The sequence below is a fragment of the Petaurus breviceps genome, unplaced genomic scaffold, assembly GCF_028583685.1.
Source record: "Petaurus breviceps papuanus isolate PSGF00001 unplaced genomic scaffold, PetGlider_PUasm1.0 175, whole genome shotgun sequence".
Lineage (NCBI taxonomy): Eukaryota > Metazoa > Chordata > Mammalia > Diprotodontia > Petauridae > Petaurus > Petaurus breviceps.
In genome coordinates this window covers 6,642,971-6,658,932 of record NW_027185764.1, presented here as the reverse complement: position 1 = coordinate 6,658,932, position 15,962 = coordinate 6,642,971, and the positions used below count along the sequence as shown (strand labels likewise).

Sequence of the window (15,962 nt, the reverse complement as noted above, 5' to 3'; positions counted from 1 at the left end):
CCTTCCTTCCTTCCTTCCTCTCTCTCTCTGTCTCTCTGTCTCTGTCTCTCTCTGTCTCTCTTTGTCTCTCTCTGTCTCTCTGTCTCTCTCTGTCTCTGTCTCTCTCTCTGTCTCGCTCTCTCTCTGTTTGTCTCGCTCTCTGTCTGTCTGTCTGTCTGTCTGTCTCTCTCTTTCTTTCCAAAAATATGATTCACATACAATGTGCCCAGAGTACCTGATGTGGAGTCAGAGGACCTAGATTTAAATCCTGATTTTCAATCCAACCTACTGCTTGTATGATCTTGAAGGCAGCACAGGGTGCTTCCTCAGTTACTCTCTTCCGTAAAAACAGAGGGTTTGGACTGAAGGATTCCAGCCCTAATACTACGACCCTTTTATGTAAAGTGACGCACAACTCTCCATAAGGCTCTGTTTGGAGCAGCTTCCTCATTGTTCCAAGACATCTCAGGGAGCTCAGGTTTTCCTAGATTTTAACTCAGAAGGTGGTCTTTTTAGATACAGTACCAGGGAGGGAGAGAGGGCATAAGCATCTGAATAGAGCTTACTATGTACCAGACACTGTGCTAAGCACTTGACAAATACGATCCCATTTTTATCCCCTCAACAACCCGGGAAGGCAGGTGCTGTTATGGTCCCCATTTCAGCTGACAAAACTGAGGCAAATGAAGCTTAAGTGACTTGCCCAGGGTCACCAGGCTAGGAAGTGTCTGAGAGCAGATGTAAAGGTCTTTCTCACTCCAGACCCAGGGCTCTATCCAAGAGACTTTTATCCTGTGCATAAATTATTGTAGCGCACTTTGTCCCTGGAGCGTGTTTTGATCTAATTTCTTTTTTTAATTATTAATTTATGGAAAACAAGAATTTTCATAACAGTACAATAAAAAAGATGATTGCACATGAAACTGCAGAATGTGCTATGCACAACTTGTTCTTCCTTTCAAACATGCAAGAAAATTATCTGGTAAATTGATCTAATTTCTATAGCTGTGTGACCAAAATATACAAAATAATAATGACTTCCCTTTAAGATTTCTTATTATTTAGGTCAAAACTCAGGACAAAAAATACTCTAAGAGGTTCTGACTTCATTGGATTGATTCTTGGTGGAATGTGTGACCATTGGTGGGAGTTTTACAATCTTCTTGTCATAATTTTTTTTTGCCTTTTTTTGGAGGGAGGAAGATAAGGCAATTGGGGTTAAGGGACTTACCCAAGGTCACATGGCTAGTTTTGTGTTAAGTGTCTGAGGCTAGATTTGAACTCAGGTCCTCCTGACTCCAGGGCTGGTGCTCTATTCACTGCGCCACCTCACTGCCCCTAAAGAATTTTTCATTGTAATGTCTGCTATAAAGTGAGCTGACCTGCAATGCCTTTATTTCCAAAATCTCTCCTTATTTGTTGTCTCATTTAATTTCACAATCACCCTGTGGAATAAGTAGGGAAACGGAGACACAAAGAAGCAGTGACCAGCCCAAGGACATATAAGTGATCAGTAGGAACATAACAAGAATCCAAAGCTCTTTATTTACCTCCTGCTTTGCCTCCAACCCCAGACTGAATTATTCTAAATGATGCCACAGCCTTTGCTAGCTCTCCTAAGGTGGTGATGTGTGCAACTGTCTTTTGTCTTCATTACTTCAGAGAAGAAAGTTTACTAAGCCATTCCCCTCTTTCTTGGCCTCTCCTCATTCATATAAGAAGCACTGATTTATGTGCCAAGCTCTGAAGACACAGAGGCAAAAATGAAGCAGAGCTTGCCCTCAAGGAGTTTGCATTCTGTTAGGTGGAGGAGAGGAGAGACAACATGCACACATCCAAGGGAGTCTAAAAAAACCCAACTATACAAAGTCATTTCCAGGAATAATAAACCGGCTACTGGGGAAAAGAGAGGGATCAGTGGGGCAGCCAGGTAGCACAGTGAGTAAGAGCACCGGCCCCAGTGTCGGGATGACCTGGATCAAATCAGAGCTCAGATACTTAGCACCCACCCAGAAACACCTGGCTGTGTAACCTTGAGCAAGTTACTTAACCCCAATTGCTTAGGGGAGGCCAGGTGACTCAGCGAGTAAGAGCACCGGCTCCAGTGTCGGGATAACCTGGGATCGAATCTGGGCTCAGACACTTAGCACCCACCCAGAAACACCTGGCCATGTAACCTTGAGCAAGTTACTTAACCCTGATTGCTTAAAAAAAAAAAGAGAGGGATCAGGAAAGACCAAGCCAAAGGCCAAGGAGGAGACCACATGAGGCTGAAGGAAGCCAGGGTTTTTGTAAAGGGGGTGCTCTTTGCCTAAAGTTCCTTCTAGCTGTCTGTTTCTGAGGGTAAGATGTTCAGTGGGGAGAGCTCTGGGTCTGCGGCCGGGAAGTGCTGATTTAAAATCCTGCTTCAGACATTTGCTAACTCTGTGACCCTGGGCACACACTCAACATCTGAGTTTCCTCATCTGTAAAGTGGGCATAATAATCACATCTACTTCAGAGGGTTATTGTGAAAACCAAAGATAACATATGTAAAATGTCTTAAAACCTTAAAGCATTATATAAATGCTAGTTAATATTATTATCATGGTTGTTATTTACCTTTTTGTACTCCATAGTGCTTTGTATTCAGTAAGCCTTTAATTAATGTTTAGTGAATGCGGAACATTGAAAGATATCTCCTTCTAATTTGAGTGAATGGATTTTAATCAACAAGCATTTATTGAATGCCTGCTATACAAAAAACACTATGCTAGACTCCGAATCATCATTGGCTATATATTCTTGAAAACTGCTTTTAGGTCTGGGCCCAGTTTGTGGCTGGCACATAGAAGTGTTTTCTGATTGACTGGTTTGGTCTTTAAACCTTTGATCAGGTCCCCTATGGAATGTCAGAGTTGTAGGGACTCTTAGGGATCATCTCATCCAACCATTCCATTTCAAGCCCAGAGAGGTTTTTAAGAGAATTGGCCAAGGTCACATAGCTAGCTGTAGGGAAGAGGCTAGTACCCAGGTCTCCTGGCTCCCAGTCAAGGTAAGTTTGGTATGTCCAAGCAGAGGCTGTCCAGGTCAAGAGAGGGTTGTGCTAGGGCATAGGCCAGTCCTCTGCTCCCACAGGGCTGGCACACCAGAGTCCAAACCCCAGCTTTGCCACTTGCTAACTGTGCAGCCTTGGGTAAGGCACTTATACTCTGAGGCTCAGTTTCCTAATCTGGAAAATGGTCTAGGCAGCCTCCAAGGTCCATCCCAGCTCAAAATCTATGCTCCTATGATCCCTTCTCTAGGACTTACTACAAAACAGGTCACACTTCCTGTGGATGGGTGTTCGGCATACACTTATGCAGGGGACACAGTTGTACACCAGCGAGTCCCAATACTCTTCCTTCAGGCAGCGTTTCATGGTCTCCCACCATAGGTAAGGCTTGATGATAGCTGCAAAACAGAAGAAGGATGAGGAGGGCCTAGCTGGGCCTCAGCCTGATGGTCTGGTTCACTCTTCACCTAAGAGACCTTTCAAGGGGCTCAGCTGCTCAAAGTCTGAATTCAGAGGGTTTGCACTCAAGACTCTTGAAGTGAGTGTTATCCAATCCAATAAGCATTTATTTATTAAGCATTTGTGTAATGCACTGTGACAGGGGGTAGAGACACAAAAACAAACCCCCCCAAAAAAAGTTCCTGCCCTCAGGAGGCTTACATTCTACTGGAGGAATAGAAAATATAAAGATGCATACAATATAGTTTTAGGAGGGAGAGAAGACAAAGAGCAAGTAAAATCAGGAAAGGATCCCTGAAAGAGGTGGCATATTTATTATAAGTATTTATTAAGCACCTACTCTGTTCCAGGTATCATGTTAGGAGCTATGGGGGAAAAAATTAAAAATCCAAACAATTCTTGCCTTCAATAAGCTTGCATTCTACTGAGAAGAAGCAACAGGGACACTAAGTTCATATAAAATACATACAAAGTTACTTTGGGGAAGGGGATAGCACTAACCATGGGCTGAAGCTTGGAAAAGGCCTCTCATGAGGCCTGGTGCTGGAACTGAAAGGTAGAGAGAGCATTCTAAGCACGGGGTGCCCCAAGAGATGGAAGGAAGCCAGGAAGTAGGCAGTTGGGCTGGAGCGTTGAATGTGAGAGGGAGTCAGATGAAATCAGTCCCGATTTCAAAGGATACTTTGGAGCCAAGCTGTGAAGACCTTCAAATGCCAAACTGAGGAATCTGTGTTTTATACTAGAGGCAACAGGAACCATGGAGGGTCTTGAGCAAAAGAGTGACAAAATCTGATTTGTGTGTTAGGGGGACCAATGTGGCAGCCGTGGGGAGGATGGATTGGAGAGGGAAGAAACTGGAGACAAGGAGGCCAACCAAGGGGCTAGGGCAATAGTCCAAGCAAGAGGGGATATAGGCCTGAACTAGCGTGGTTGTGGTATGAATATGGCAGGAATATTAATTAATTATTTATATTTAATTTCATTAATTTAATTTTCATTAATATCAACTGTGATATTCCCTTCTCTGTCAAAAGGCTGTTGCTGTTCATCCTGCTTTCTCAAAGACCACCAGTGACATCAGGAGGGGGAGGTCTTGACTTGCAAGTGAATTGGATTTAAGTGAGGCAGGGCTATGCAGTCACCAGCCTCACTATCTCCTCCAGGGTCATTGGAGTCCAGTGGCAAGACATAGGTCAGGATGACTGGAGATTGGCCCCAATGCAGTTATCATATTTAATCCTCACAACAATCCTGTGACAATCCCCATTTTATAACTGAGGAAACTGAAGCAGAGGTTAAGTGACTTAGCCAGGGTCACACACCAGACACTCAAACTCCCTGAGTCAATATTTCCTTGAAAGAGTAGAATTAGATGACTTCTGAGGTCCCCTCCATTTCTAAATCTCTGATTCTATAAGGAACAAGTCCTTTAACCTCTCAAGGCCTCAGTTTCCTCATCTGTAAAAGGAGAGGGTCAGATGAGGTCATCTTTGAGGTCCCTTCTAGTTTTAGATCTGTGATCCTTTGATTTACAAAATTCTGGTGCTGGGGGAGATGAAGGGATCAAATCCAGTCCTTGCCCTCAGATACTTTCAAGTTGGTCAAGATGTTGTTTGTCCTTCATTCTTGAAGAGGACCCTGACATCAGGAAGGGGCTGCCATGACGTGCAAGTGAATTGGATTTAAGTGAGGAAGGGCTGTGCAAAGTCACCAGCCTTGCTTTCTCCTCCAGAGCCATGTGGGTCCAGTGGTCAGGTATAGACCAGGATGATTGGAGATGGCCTCCAGATGCAGCGGGAAACCTTGTCCTTTTTAAGCTTTCCCAGGTCTCAGTTTGATTGAGGTCACACCCATTCAGTGATTAAGGCTAGGGAAGAAATGAGGCAGAGAATGGCCTCTTTTACTCAATCAAAAAAAAAAAATCAACCTGGGAGGGGAAGACCCTCAGGTCAAGTACACTTTTAAGGCTGTGCAAAAAGGAGCTCCATCCTCTTGCAGGGCAGGGATTTGGGGGAAGAGGGATCTGAGTTCAGAATGTTGTAGGCTAAGAGATGAAGTCACTGGGGTGGTTGGTTTTGTTTGATACTTTATCTTTGCTTCAAGCAACACTTCATGGGACAGTGGGGAAGGTGGCATGCTGGGAAATTACTGAAACCCTCTAATAGATCTGTGAGCTTATATATATAGGAATTCTCTGTAGTGATGAAGATCCCAGCTTGTCCATGCCAACCATCCTGTGAGACTTTCATCCATGATTGTTCACCACGATGTGAGTGGGAGGGGGGCCATACAACATTCCCAGGATCCTTTGCTGTATTTTTCTTAGGAAACAGCTATAAATATAACATAAAATGTATAACCTATATTTATATGTAAATATATAATATTTGTGTGTATAAATAAATATAAATATAAAAAATAAAAGGTGCCAATAAAACTCCACTGATATAGCCATTAAGAACCTAAAGTTACTTCCTTTCCATAATTAGGCATGACAGGAAGACTGTGGAAGCATGATGAAATAGTGAAAAAAGTATGGACCCTGGAATAGTATGTAGAGTGCTGGGCTTGAAGTCAGGAAGACTCATCTTCGTGAGTTCAATGCCAGCCTCAGACACTACCTAGCTGTGTGACCCTGGGCAAGTCACTTAACCCCATTTGCCCTAGTTTTCTCATCTGTAAAATGAGCTAAAGAAGGAAATGGCAAACACTGCAGTATCTTTGTCAAGAAAACTCCAAATGGGGTCATGAAAAGTTAGTCATGAGTGAAACAATTGAGCAGTAGGACCTGGGTTCAAATCCCAATGAATGACCTTGGGCAACTCATCTGCAAAGCAAGAAGGTTGGATCAGACGTCTTCTGAGGTCCCTTCCAGATCTAGAACTATATTCCTGTGAGGTAAATAATGTTCTCTTCATTGTTGCTTACTTAGCTTTCCCCTTTTTGCATTTTGAAAATAAGTGCATGGAAATCAAAACATTTTTTTCTACTGACCAGGAAAATACTTGACTTAATTAGGAATTGTGGAGTAGTAAATAATGTCAGACATGGAGTTTAGAGATCTAGATTTGAATCCTGCCCCTGATATTTGCTAGCTCTGTGACTATGGCAAGCCTATTTGCCCATCTGTCAAGTGGGGATAGCCCTATTTGTCCACCTGCCTCCTAATATTCTGACGAGGAAAATTCTAGCATAAATCTTATCCATGTGATATAAATTTGAATTATTATTAAAGTTTAAAATAATTTTCAGTGACTTTCTAGCTTATTCCAGAACCACAGCATCAGAAAGGGCCTTGGAGTCTTCTAGTCCAAAATCCTTGAAGCTGGAATCTCCTTGATAGCCTCCCCAATAAGGCGTCATCAAGTCTCCATTTGAAGACCTTCAATGACAGAGAGCTCACTGCCTCCTGAATCAGTCCATTCCACTTCGGGAAGCTCTAATTTCTGGGAAATGTTCTCCCTAGAAATCAGCCCCTCTTCCATTTTCACCCTTCATTACTTGATCTTCCCTCTGGGGCTAAGCACAACAGATACTTGAGGACAGCATTCACATACACTCAAATCTTCTCTTTTCCAGGATGAATTTCCTTATTTCTTTCAATAAGATTATTGATCTAAAGCTGGATGGAACCTTATAGGCCATGTAGTCTAGTTCCCACCCCCACCCCCACACCTCCCATTTTACAGATGAAGAAGACTGAGGCCCAGAGAACTTAAATGATTTGTCCAAGGTCACATTGGTGGTGTCAGAGGTGGGATTTGATCCTGAACCTCTGTCTCCAAAGGAGTGCTTTCACCACTGCTCCCTAATCACATGGTCTCTGCTCCTCTCCTATGAGCCCCTTTAGTTTATTTAGCCCCTATTAGAATGCAAGCTCCTTGAGAGTATGGATTGTTTTGTTCTTTGTATCTGTATCCCCTCAAACCCAGCACATAGTAAGTACTTAATAAATGCTTGTTGCTTGATTAATTGATTCATCTTCCTCAAATGAATCACCCATAATAATAAAAAATTCACTTATCTTGTGCTCCAAAATACTTTTTCTTACAACATAGGGAGGTAAATAGCATAGGTATTTATTATTCCCATTTTGCAGATAAGGAAATAAAGGCTTTGAATTATCAACTAACTTCCCCCAACTTCTATGATATCTTAGGATTCAAATCTAGGCCTTCTTGCTCCCAATCTAGTGCTCTACCCAATGTGACAAGTTGCCTCCCACAAACACTGGCCATGACACTCCAGACGTGACCTGACCAAAGGTAGGGAACACCTCTCATTTCCTTCTCTCTAGACACACTGTTTCTGTCAAGACAGTCTAAGAAGGCAATGACACTTTTGGCCGCCATCTTGTACCATTGACTCATATTGAGCATACAGCTCATTGTAAGCCCAGATCTTTTTAATAGGAACTTGTATTTAAGCAGTTTGTATGTTTAAACCCAGTTCAGGGATGTGGTTGGCTGGAGGTAACACCTAAGTAAATCCTACCTTCATATTCAGCCTAGAGAGATCTCCATCTCTTCATTCCATTGGTCATAATTCTTCTTTACACCATGACTAATGTGAAAATATGTTTAATATGAATGGAAGGGGAGAAAATTTAAACTTCAAAAGCTTGTGGAACTGAATGGTGTAAACTAAAAATAAAGAATTTTTAAAAAAAGAAATATTTGTGCCACTTGTTATCTATCTGCCTGTCTGTCTGTCTATCTAATCTATCTATCTATCTATCTATCTATCTATCTATCTATCTATCTATCTATCTATCTATCTATCTATCTATCTATCTATCTGTGTATCTCTCTGTCTGTCTCTATTGATCTGTCTATCCACACACATTAATACACACACATATATATCTATTTGCCAAATACAGGGTTGTAACCAGAGCAGGGCAACCAAGACTTTTTCCCACACACCTTGTGAAGTGCATACTTCCTCCCACGAGCAGTCCTTGGGACCACCAAGCCAGCCTCAAGGTCTTGGCATCCGTCTTGTACCATTCTATACCCCTCTAGCTCCTCCTCCTGGGGTCTGAGGACTGCTGGCTATACTCTGGGGACATGGGCCATAATTTCTGGGAGAGAAGCTATCTCCTCTAGTGGTACCACTGCACCATCCTCTGTGGCAGTCCCACCAACTGAATTTGCCCTTGGTGCAAGAGTGATAAGTCTGGCTGAATGAAAAAAAATGGCAAAGCTCTGCTGTGCTAAAAATAGCACACACTGAAAAACGAGGCAGAAAAATGTGAGGTTTAGAACGCTTGAGTTTAGCCCAGAGTCTCTGTTTCTAGGCTAGCTGATCTGCCTCCCTCATATATATCTGGATATCTTTATGTATGTGTATCTATCTAAATATAATGTGTGTATGAATATATGCAATATATATCTGTCTGTGTATATCATGAGTCGCTCTAATTTACTCAGAGCAGATGTGTGCTTGTTGGACTCATGTCCGAGCAGGGACGGGGTCATTTTATGCTGTGCCATCATTTATTTTCATGACCTTTCACCTCCCTCAGTGATAAATACTTGAGTACAATCTATGTACCCGTTAGTCTTTCAGGTTATGGGCTATAGGAATTCTAGAGGGGAAAAAGGACACATTCCCTGTCCTCATGGGTGTAAACAGAGACACAGCCTCTGATGGGAACGAGCTTCTGGCTGAGTATGGGGAGACCCACAGACTTAGCCAAGACTCTGCTGTGGACTTGTTGTATGTAAAGCAAGTCCCTTCCTTTCTCTGGCCCTCAGTTTCCTCCTCTGTGAAATGAAGCCAGTCTAACCAGGTGAGCTCTTAGGCCCCTTTCAGCTCCGCTGAACTCTAGAACTCTCACTGAAGTGAGCCAGAGGAGACAAGGTGGTGCTGGCGAAGACATTCTGCTGGTTCCAGTCCCACCCGGGAGGCTTGCTCCCTACTTGGAGGAGCTCCTTAACCCCCCTCGGCCTCAGCTGTCTCATCTGTAAAATAAGGCGGAAGACAAGATGTGGTCTGACGTTTGACATACTGGGGCCATGCTGACAACTTATGCTGCCTAAACTTTCTACAGATTAAGAAAAGCTTTTTTTGACATTTCCCATTTCTCAGGAGTTTCTCTTTCCTCTTTTTTCTTCCTCTAATGGTTTGTGGTCCACTGGGTCCTTGTCTTTTCCAAAGATTCAGAAGGAAGCTGGGACTTCCTTAAGGGCAGTGCTGAGACCTAACCTTCAAGGCCAAAACCAAGAAAGGCCTTGCTCCCCTCTCCTTCTTTTGGGAGACTGAGGAGGGAAAGGAATGGATGTGATTGTCCTGTGCTCCCCAGGCTACAGTAGTAGACAATAGTACCTTGTGTTTGTAGAGTGCGTCTACCTTTTGAAAGCAATTTTCACAATCATTGTCTAGTATGGCAAAAACTTGGGTTTTGAGACAGAAGACCTTGGGTTTCATCTTAGCCTTACAGTATTTGCTACCCCACATGACCTTGGACTAGTCCTTTCATCTCACTTGGCCTCAATTTACCCATCTGTAAAAAGAGGAAATTGGGTCCAATGGCCTTCCAGCTCTAAATCTCTGACCCTATCACCTCCTTTATGGGTGCTAAAGTTATAATTAGAACCCTCCAGGCTGCCAGCTGAGCTCTCTGGGAACTTCACTACTCCCCACTGAACCTCTGGGCTATCTTCCAGACCTAAAATACTCCCTGAGCCTCTCCCAACTCCCATCAAGCCAACTCTGTTTCCCTCCCTCCGGCTCCCATTCTCACTCCCATGTGGCCACTTCCCCATTCCCTGATTTCCCACAAAGAATCTCTAGTAAGACACTCACGTTTCTTCTTCTGCAAAAGGCTTCTCTCACTTTGCTCTGCTTCTGCTCCCTCACCAGGAACTACAGGCCCAGGCCTTACCCATTACTCAGTGGGTTTATTATTAGCTTTAGATTTGATTAGTCTATGCTGTATGTTTCCTGGGTTTTTCCCCCAAACTTTTAATATGTAAATCAGCCCTGGGCCTGCCCATGCTTGCATATAGTATGCACACATAGTCTCTAGGGCACACTGGAGCAGGGAGCTTAGCCATGGCCAGTGAATCTGATCCAAGTCCATAATATATTTATGGAATGCCTACTGTCCTAGGCATATTATTGGGGCAGCTAGTAGATGGTGGTGGAGTGGATAGAGTGCTGGGCCTGGAATCAGAAAGATTTATCTTCTTCCTGAGTTCAAATCCAGCCTCAGACACTTACTAACTTTGTGACTGTGGGCAAATCACTTAACTCAGTTTGCCTCAGTTTCCTCATCTGTCAAATGAGCTGGAGAAGGAAATGGCACAAACCCCTCCAGTATCTCAGCCAAGAAAGCCCCAAAATGAGGTCACAAAGAGTTGGGACAAGGCCTAGCTCCCTCCCGGTGACTGTCCTGCTGGCTACCCTTTCCAGTACTGGTGCCACTTTCACTCATGGTCATCATATTTCTTACTCTGCTTCACCATTTATGGATTGTCCCTCTGCCCCCATCACCACGTGAGCAGCCTTTCCTCCTCTTATTCTTCTGCCTGTCATTTCTATCTTCACAACACCCCTCCTGCTCCTCCCCTTCCCTACACAGCCACCACCCTAGTGCAGGGTCCTTTACCCCTGTACTGTCTCTCCCTGCTCTAATCCATCTCCCAACCAGCGATCAAAATGACCTTCCTCAAGTACAAGTCTGACCTCATCACCCTTCTAACCTCTTACGGCTCCCTAGTACCTCCAGGATCAAATATAAAATCCACTGTTTTCCATTTAAAATCCTCCACAACCTGGCCCCTTTCTGCCTGTATAGTCCTCTGATGCTTTACTTCCCTCCCACTGACCCTGGTCAATTTGCTTCGTCTCACCAGCAAGGCTCTACCTCCCATTTATTTCCACACCTTTGTATTGGTCAAACCTCATGCCTGGAATGCTTGGCCCTCTCACCTCCACCTTCTAGCTTACCTGGTTTTCTCTAAGACACACATCAAATAACTAATGTGAAAATAGGTTTAATACGAATATATGTGTAAAGCCTATATCAAATTGAACGCCATCTTGGGGTGGGCGGAGGGGAGAGATGGAGAGAAAATATGGAGCTCAAATTCTTATGGAAGTGAATGTTGAAAACTTAAAGTAAATAAATTAATTTAATTTTAAAAATCTAAAATTAAATGACCACACTACTAAAAAAAAAAAAACCCAGTTCTTTCACTTTCTAATGTGTAATTTACAATTAAAAGATTTACAAATACAGAATTTAAAAGGATACATAATTTCAGTCTTCTGAGCCCTCTTCATTTTGTTTTCCCTTTTCTCTTCTTCTACATGAATAAAGTTAAAATATATAGAGAAAAAAAGATCAAATCCCACCTTCTGCAAGGAAGCCTTTCTTGGTCCCATGCCCCAACTCAACTCTTAGTGCCTTCCCTCTGAGAGTGTCTTCCAGCTACACTTATCCCTTCCTCTCATGACTTTCCTCATTGTGGTTTCCATATATGGTGGGTGGGCATAAGAAATTAAATGGGAATTTGGGGGAAATTTTGTGGGAGCTGCAGATGACGCACAAGGGCCAGCAGATAACACAGAAAATGTTTAGAAACTCAGAAATGCATAAAATATATCTATAGTATTGTATAATAGCAACACATTTTATCTTTTAATACCATAATAATTCTGACTTCTTCTGTGGCACAAAGGGAGGGCCAAAAATTTTTGCACAGATTTTTCAGACCGTGGGGGAAAAGGGAGGAGAGTGAGAGCAGGAGGGGATGTACCCCTAACTTGCCCTTCCCCCTCCCCTCCATGTGGAAGGGATCACTGTACTTCCATTTTATACGTACTGGTTTGCATGTTGGCTCCACTGTTAGAAAGTGACCTTCTCCGGGTTTGGGGGGGGAGCGGGGTGTGCTTCTATTTGTATGCTTAACACTTAATATAGTGCCTGGAACTAAGTAAATACTTAATAAATAATTAATGATATTATTTACTTAATAAATACTTAATTTACTTAATTACTTAAGTAATTTAAATTAAATTTAAATGCAAATTAATTTTTTAAATTAAATATAACTTTAAATTAAATACCATTTAATTTATTTAAATTGAATACAATTTAAATTAAATTAAAATTTATTTAAATTGAATAAAATGCATTTAAATTAAATAAATTTTAAATTAAATTTAGATAAAATTACTTAATAAATAAACAAGGCACAGAAATCAGAACTATTGGGAAAAGCACAAGTCATAGAGTTACAAAAGACTGTGAAGCTTACTAGCTGAGTAATGTTGAATACACACTCACTTTACCTCAGTTTCCTCGGCTGTAAAATGGAGATGAATTATAATAGCACCTATCACACAGGGCTGTTGTGAAGATACATGAGATAATATGTGTCGGGGAGGAAAAAACACTTTGCATAGTATCTGACACATAGTAGGGACTATCAATGCTTCTTCCCTTCCCCCTTCCCCCTAGTCATGCCTCCCAAGGTTTTTACGAAGATGGAAGTAGAATCAAGGCTGAACTCTGCCGTAACTTCGTACAAAGCCTCCAGACCTGGAGATTGGCAATTCAGAGTCCAGCTCAGAGGCGCCAGCATTTCACAGATACCCCCAATACACACAAATTCCCAGAACCCATGGCTCTGGTCTTACTTACTAGAAAAGGCTGAGGCTGACTTATCTGCCAAATACTGGGTTTTTAATTCTTGCTTCTTCACTTTTTTTGGGTGAGGGAGGGGAGAGAATAGGGGAAAGAGAGAAATTTTTTGTTTTTAAAAAGTGATTAATATTGTGTTGAACCAAAAAAAAAAATCTCCCTCTTCAAATTACCTTTTCTCATCTGTGTAAATATTACATCCACTTTAGGAGAATGTGAGCTCCTTGAGGGCAGGGACTAGTATTTGTATTAATTTTGCATTCTCAGAGCCTAACACATAATAGGCACTAAATAGATGCTGCATGAATGAATGGATGAATGAATGAGTGAATGAATAAATGAAAAAATATTTATTAAACACTGTGTCTCATCTCTGACAAATATTGTCAGAGTGTCCCTGGGTAAGTCACTTGATCTCTCAATGCTCAAATAACACAGACCAGAGTTTGGGGAATGTCTTCTTCATTGTGTGGGGAGGGGGATGTTATGGAAGATGAAGGGAGACAGCAAGAGGTAAGTCGGGGGCGGGGGGGTTTGAGGTGGGGAAAGACTGTCAGAAGCCACCTTTCCAGCCCAGTTAGAATCCCTTGCTTCCTTCCAAAGCCTTCCCAGAGGATACCTTCTCCATGAAGACACTTGATCCTCCAGCTGTCAGTGCCTCCCCCACACCCCCAAAAATCTAGGTTGAATTTATTGGTATATTTTTATATAGTCTTATATATGTAAGTATTGTCTTCATTAATAGAATGTAAACTCCCTGAAGGCAAGAGATGATCACTTTTGTCTTTTTATCTTTGGTAACTAGCACAGGGCATGTAATAAATTTTTGGTTGAGTGATTGACTGAGAATTTGGAGGTACCTTAGAGCTCATCCAGGCATCTAATGATTTAGTAGAGAGATCACCAGACTTAGAAACAGGAAGACATGAGTTTGAATTCTGCCTCAGACTCTACTCTTGAGACCCCTGGACAAACCCCTTAACTTCTCTTAGCCTCAGTTTCCTCATCTGTACAATGGGGATCATAATAGCACCTATTATATAAAGTTGTAGTGAGGATCCAATATGATGGTATTTGTCAAACCCTTTGCAAACCTTAAAATGCTATATAAATGTTAGCTATTATCAGTCTAATCCCTTCTTTTTATGAGAAGGAAACTGAGAGTGAGAGAGGAAATGACTTGTCTCAGGTCACCACGGGTTGGTGGCAAAGCCAAGATTAGAATTAGGGTCTTCAGAGCCTTGATCTATTCATTTTACCTTCATGAAAAATGGTCAGACTGGGCTGAAACAACTAAGAAGGGTATGGAGGCTGTGTGACCCTCTGTCCAATTTTCCTAGATAACTTTCTGGCTAGACAATCATTGTCTTTCAGCCAAACCATCTTAATTCTATCCATGCCTGAAACAGGCTCCCACCACCCTCTCCCCACCCCATCTCCACTTTTTGAAATCTTTCCCTTCCTTCCAGGCCTAGTATTGTGCCCTATCTCTTTCACTCCAACTGAAAATGACCTCTCCCTCCTCAAATTTCTCATAGCCGGTTACCTGAATTTCTCCTTTGCACTTAAAATGTTCTCTGTTTCATCACCGTGTGTCTGTATCCCCCTTGAGGTCAGGATCTGTGCCTTTATGCAGACGCTCATAGTATCTGTGGAATTGAAATTGAATTGAAAGAGCTAAAAACTAAAACTTAACTCTGTTTAATTATAATGACCCAAGCTTGGCCCCAGGAATGAGATGAGATAATGTTCCTTCATCTCTTCTTTGCAGAAGTGGGGACTAGGAGTGTTGCCCTTCCTTAGAGCCCTAAGGAACTTCAGAGGCCATCTAATCTAACTACCTCATTTTACAGATGAGGAAACTGAGACCCGGTGTGATTATGTTGTTTGCCTGAAGTCACTGAGGGAGTCTGAGATGGAATTTCAACCCAGGTCCTCTGACTCCAATGGGGAGTGGGAACGACTAGTCATCATACAACTAGTATATTTCAGAAGCCGCAGATAACGGGTGAAGGCCAGCAGATGACAGAAAATGCTTAGAAACTCAGAATGCGTAAAATATGTTTAGTATTGAATATAATCCACCTAGTTTATCTCTTAATACCACAATAAATGTCAATAAGACAGTCAAATATTTATTAAGCCTCTGCTAGTGCCTGGCGTGTTAAGTGCTGGGGGTACAAAGAAAGACAAAAGACTCTCAAGAGGAGCTTGAAATCGAATAATCGGCAGTAAGTCCTTATTCCCAAGTATTTGAATTCACACTATTCGAAGTTTTAATTTTGTAAAAATGGAGTAATTGGTTCTCAGCCACCAAGCCAATGGAAATATTTGGTGTGAATTTGTATAAGACCAGTTCCCGGTACCTTACAGGCTTTATTTGCACTGCTCAGAACCTAGCTGTTCCATGACACATTGGTTAGTTTTGCCAGGCTATTTTTCCCCCTTTCTTTTTTATCCTTTGTTACAGGGGATGGCTCTCTAGTGGAGGGGTAGATCATATTTGGCAATGAAAGTAAAGTCAAACAAATGATATCAATACAAATTCAAAAGAAAAAAACTGAACCATGGGATGAAATGAATGGATATGATCCAAGCATACTATTCAAATCAAATGACCAATGAACACACCCTGCCCTCAACACCAATCTCTGTCTCTTTCTCTGTCTCTCCCTCCTACCCTCTCTCTGTCTCTCTCTGTCTCTGTCTTTCTCTCTCTCTGTCTCTCTCTCTGTCTCTGTCTCTCTCTCTGTCTCTCTCTCTCTCTGTCTCTCTCTCTGTCTCTCTCTCTGTCTCTCTCTCTGTCTCTCTCTCTCTCTGTCTTTCTCTCTCTGT

At 42.3% G+C, this 15,962-nt stretch overlaps 1 protein-coding gene across 3 annotated transcripts in view; it reads right to left on the bottom strand.

Moving 5' to 3' along the window:
• The window catches only part of TNFRSF13B (TNF receptor superfamily member 13B), a 35,883-nt gene extending 25,443 nt beyond the window's left edge, over window positions 1–10,440 (bottom strand). For 2 of the 3 annotated variants that reach the window (XM_069084708.1, XM_069084710.1), the window contains exons 1-2: window positions 10,283–10,440; window positions 3,271–3,411 (exon numbers count right to left, since the gene is read on the bottom strand). In XM_069084708.1, the coding sequence (XP_068940809.1) occupies window positions 3,271–3,379 (109 nt within the window). In that variant the 5' untranslated portion in view covers window positions 3,380–3,411; window positions 10,283–10,440. Of the gene's footprint in view, window positions 1–3,270; window positions 3,412–7,966; window positions 8,036–10,282 lie in introns of all 3 variants that reach the window. The other variant, XM_069084709.1, reaches the window with a different exon arrangement.
• Window positions 10,441–15,962: the final 5,522 nt, after the last annotated feature.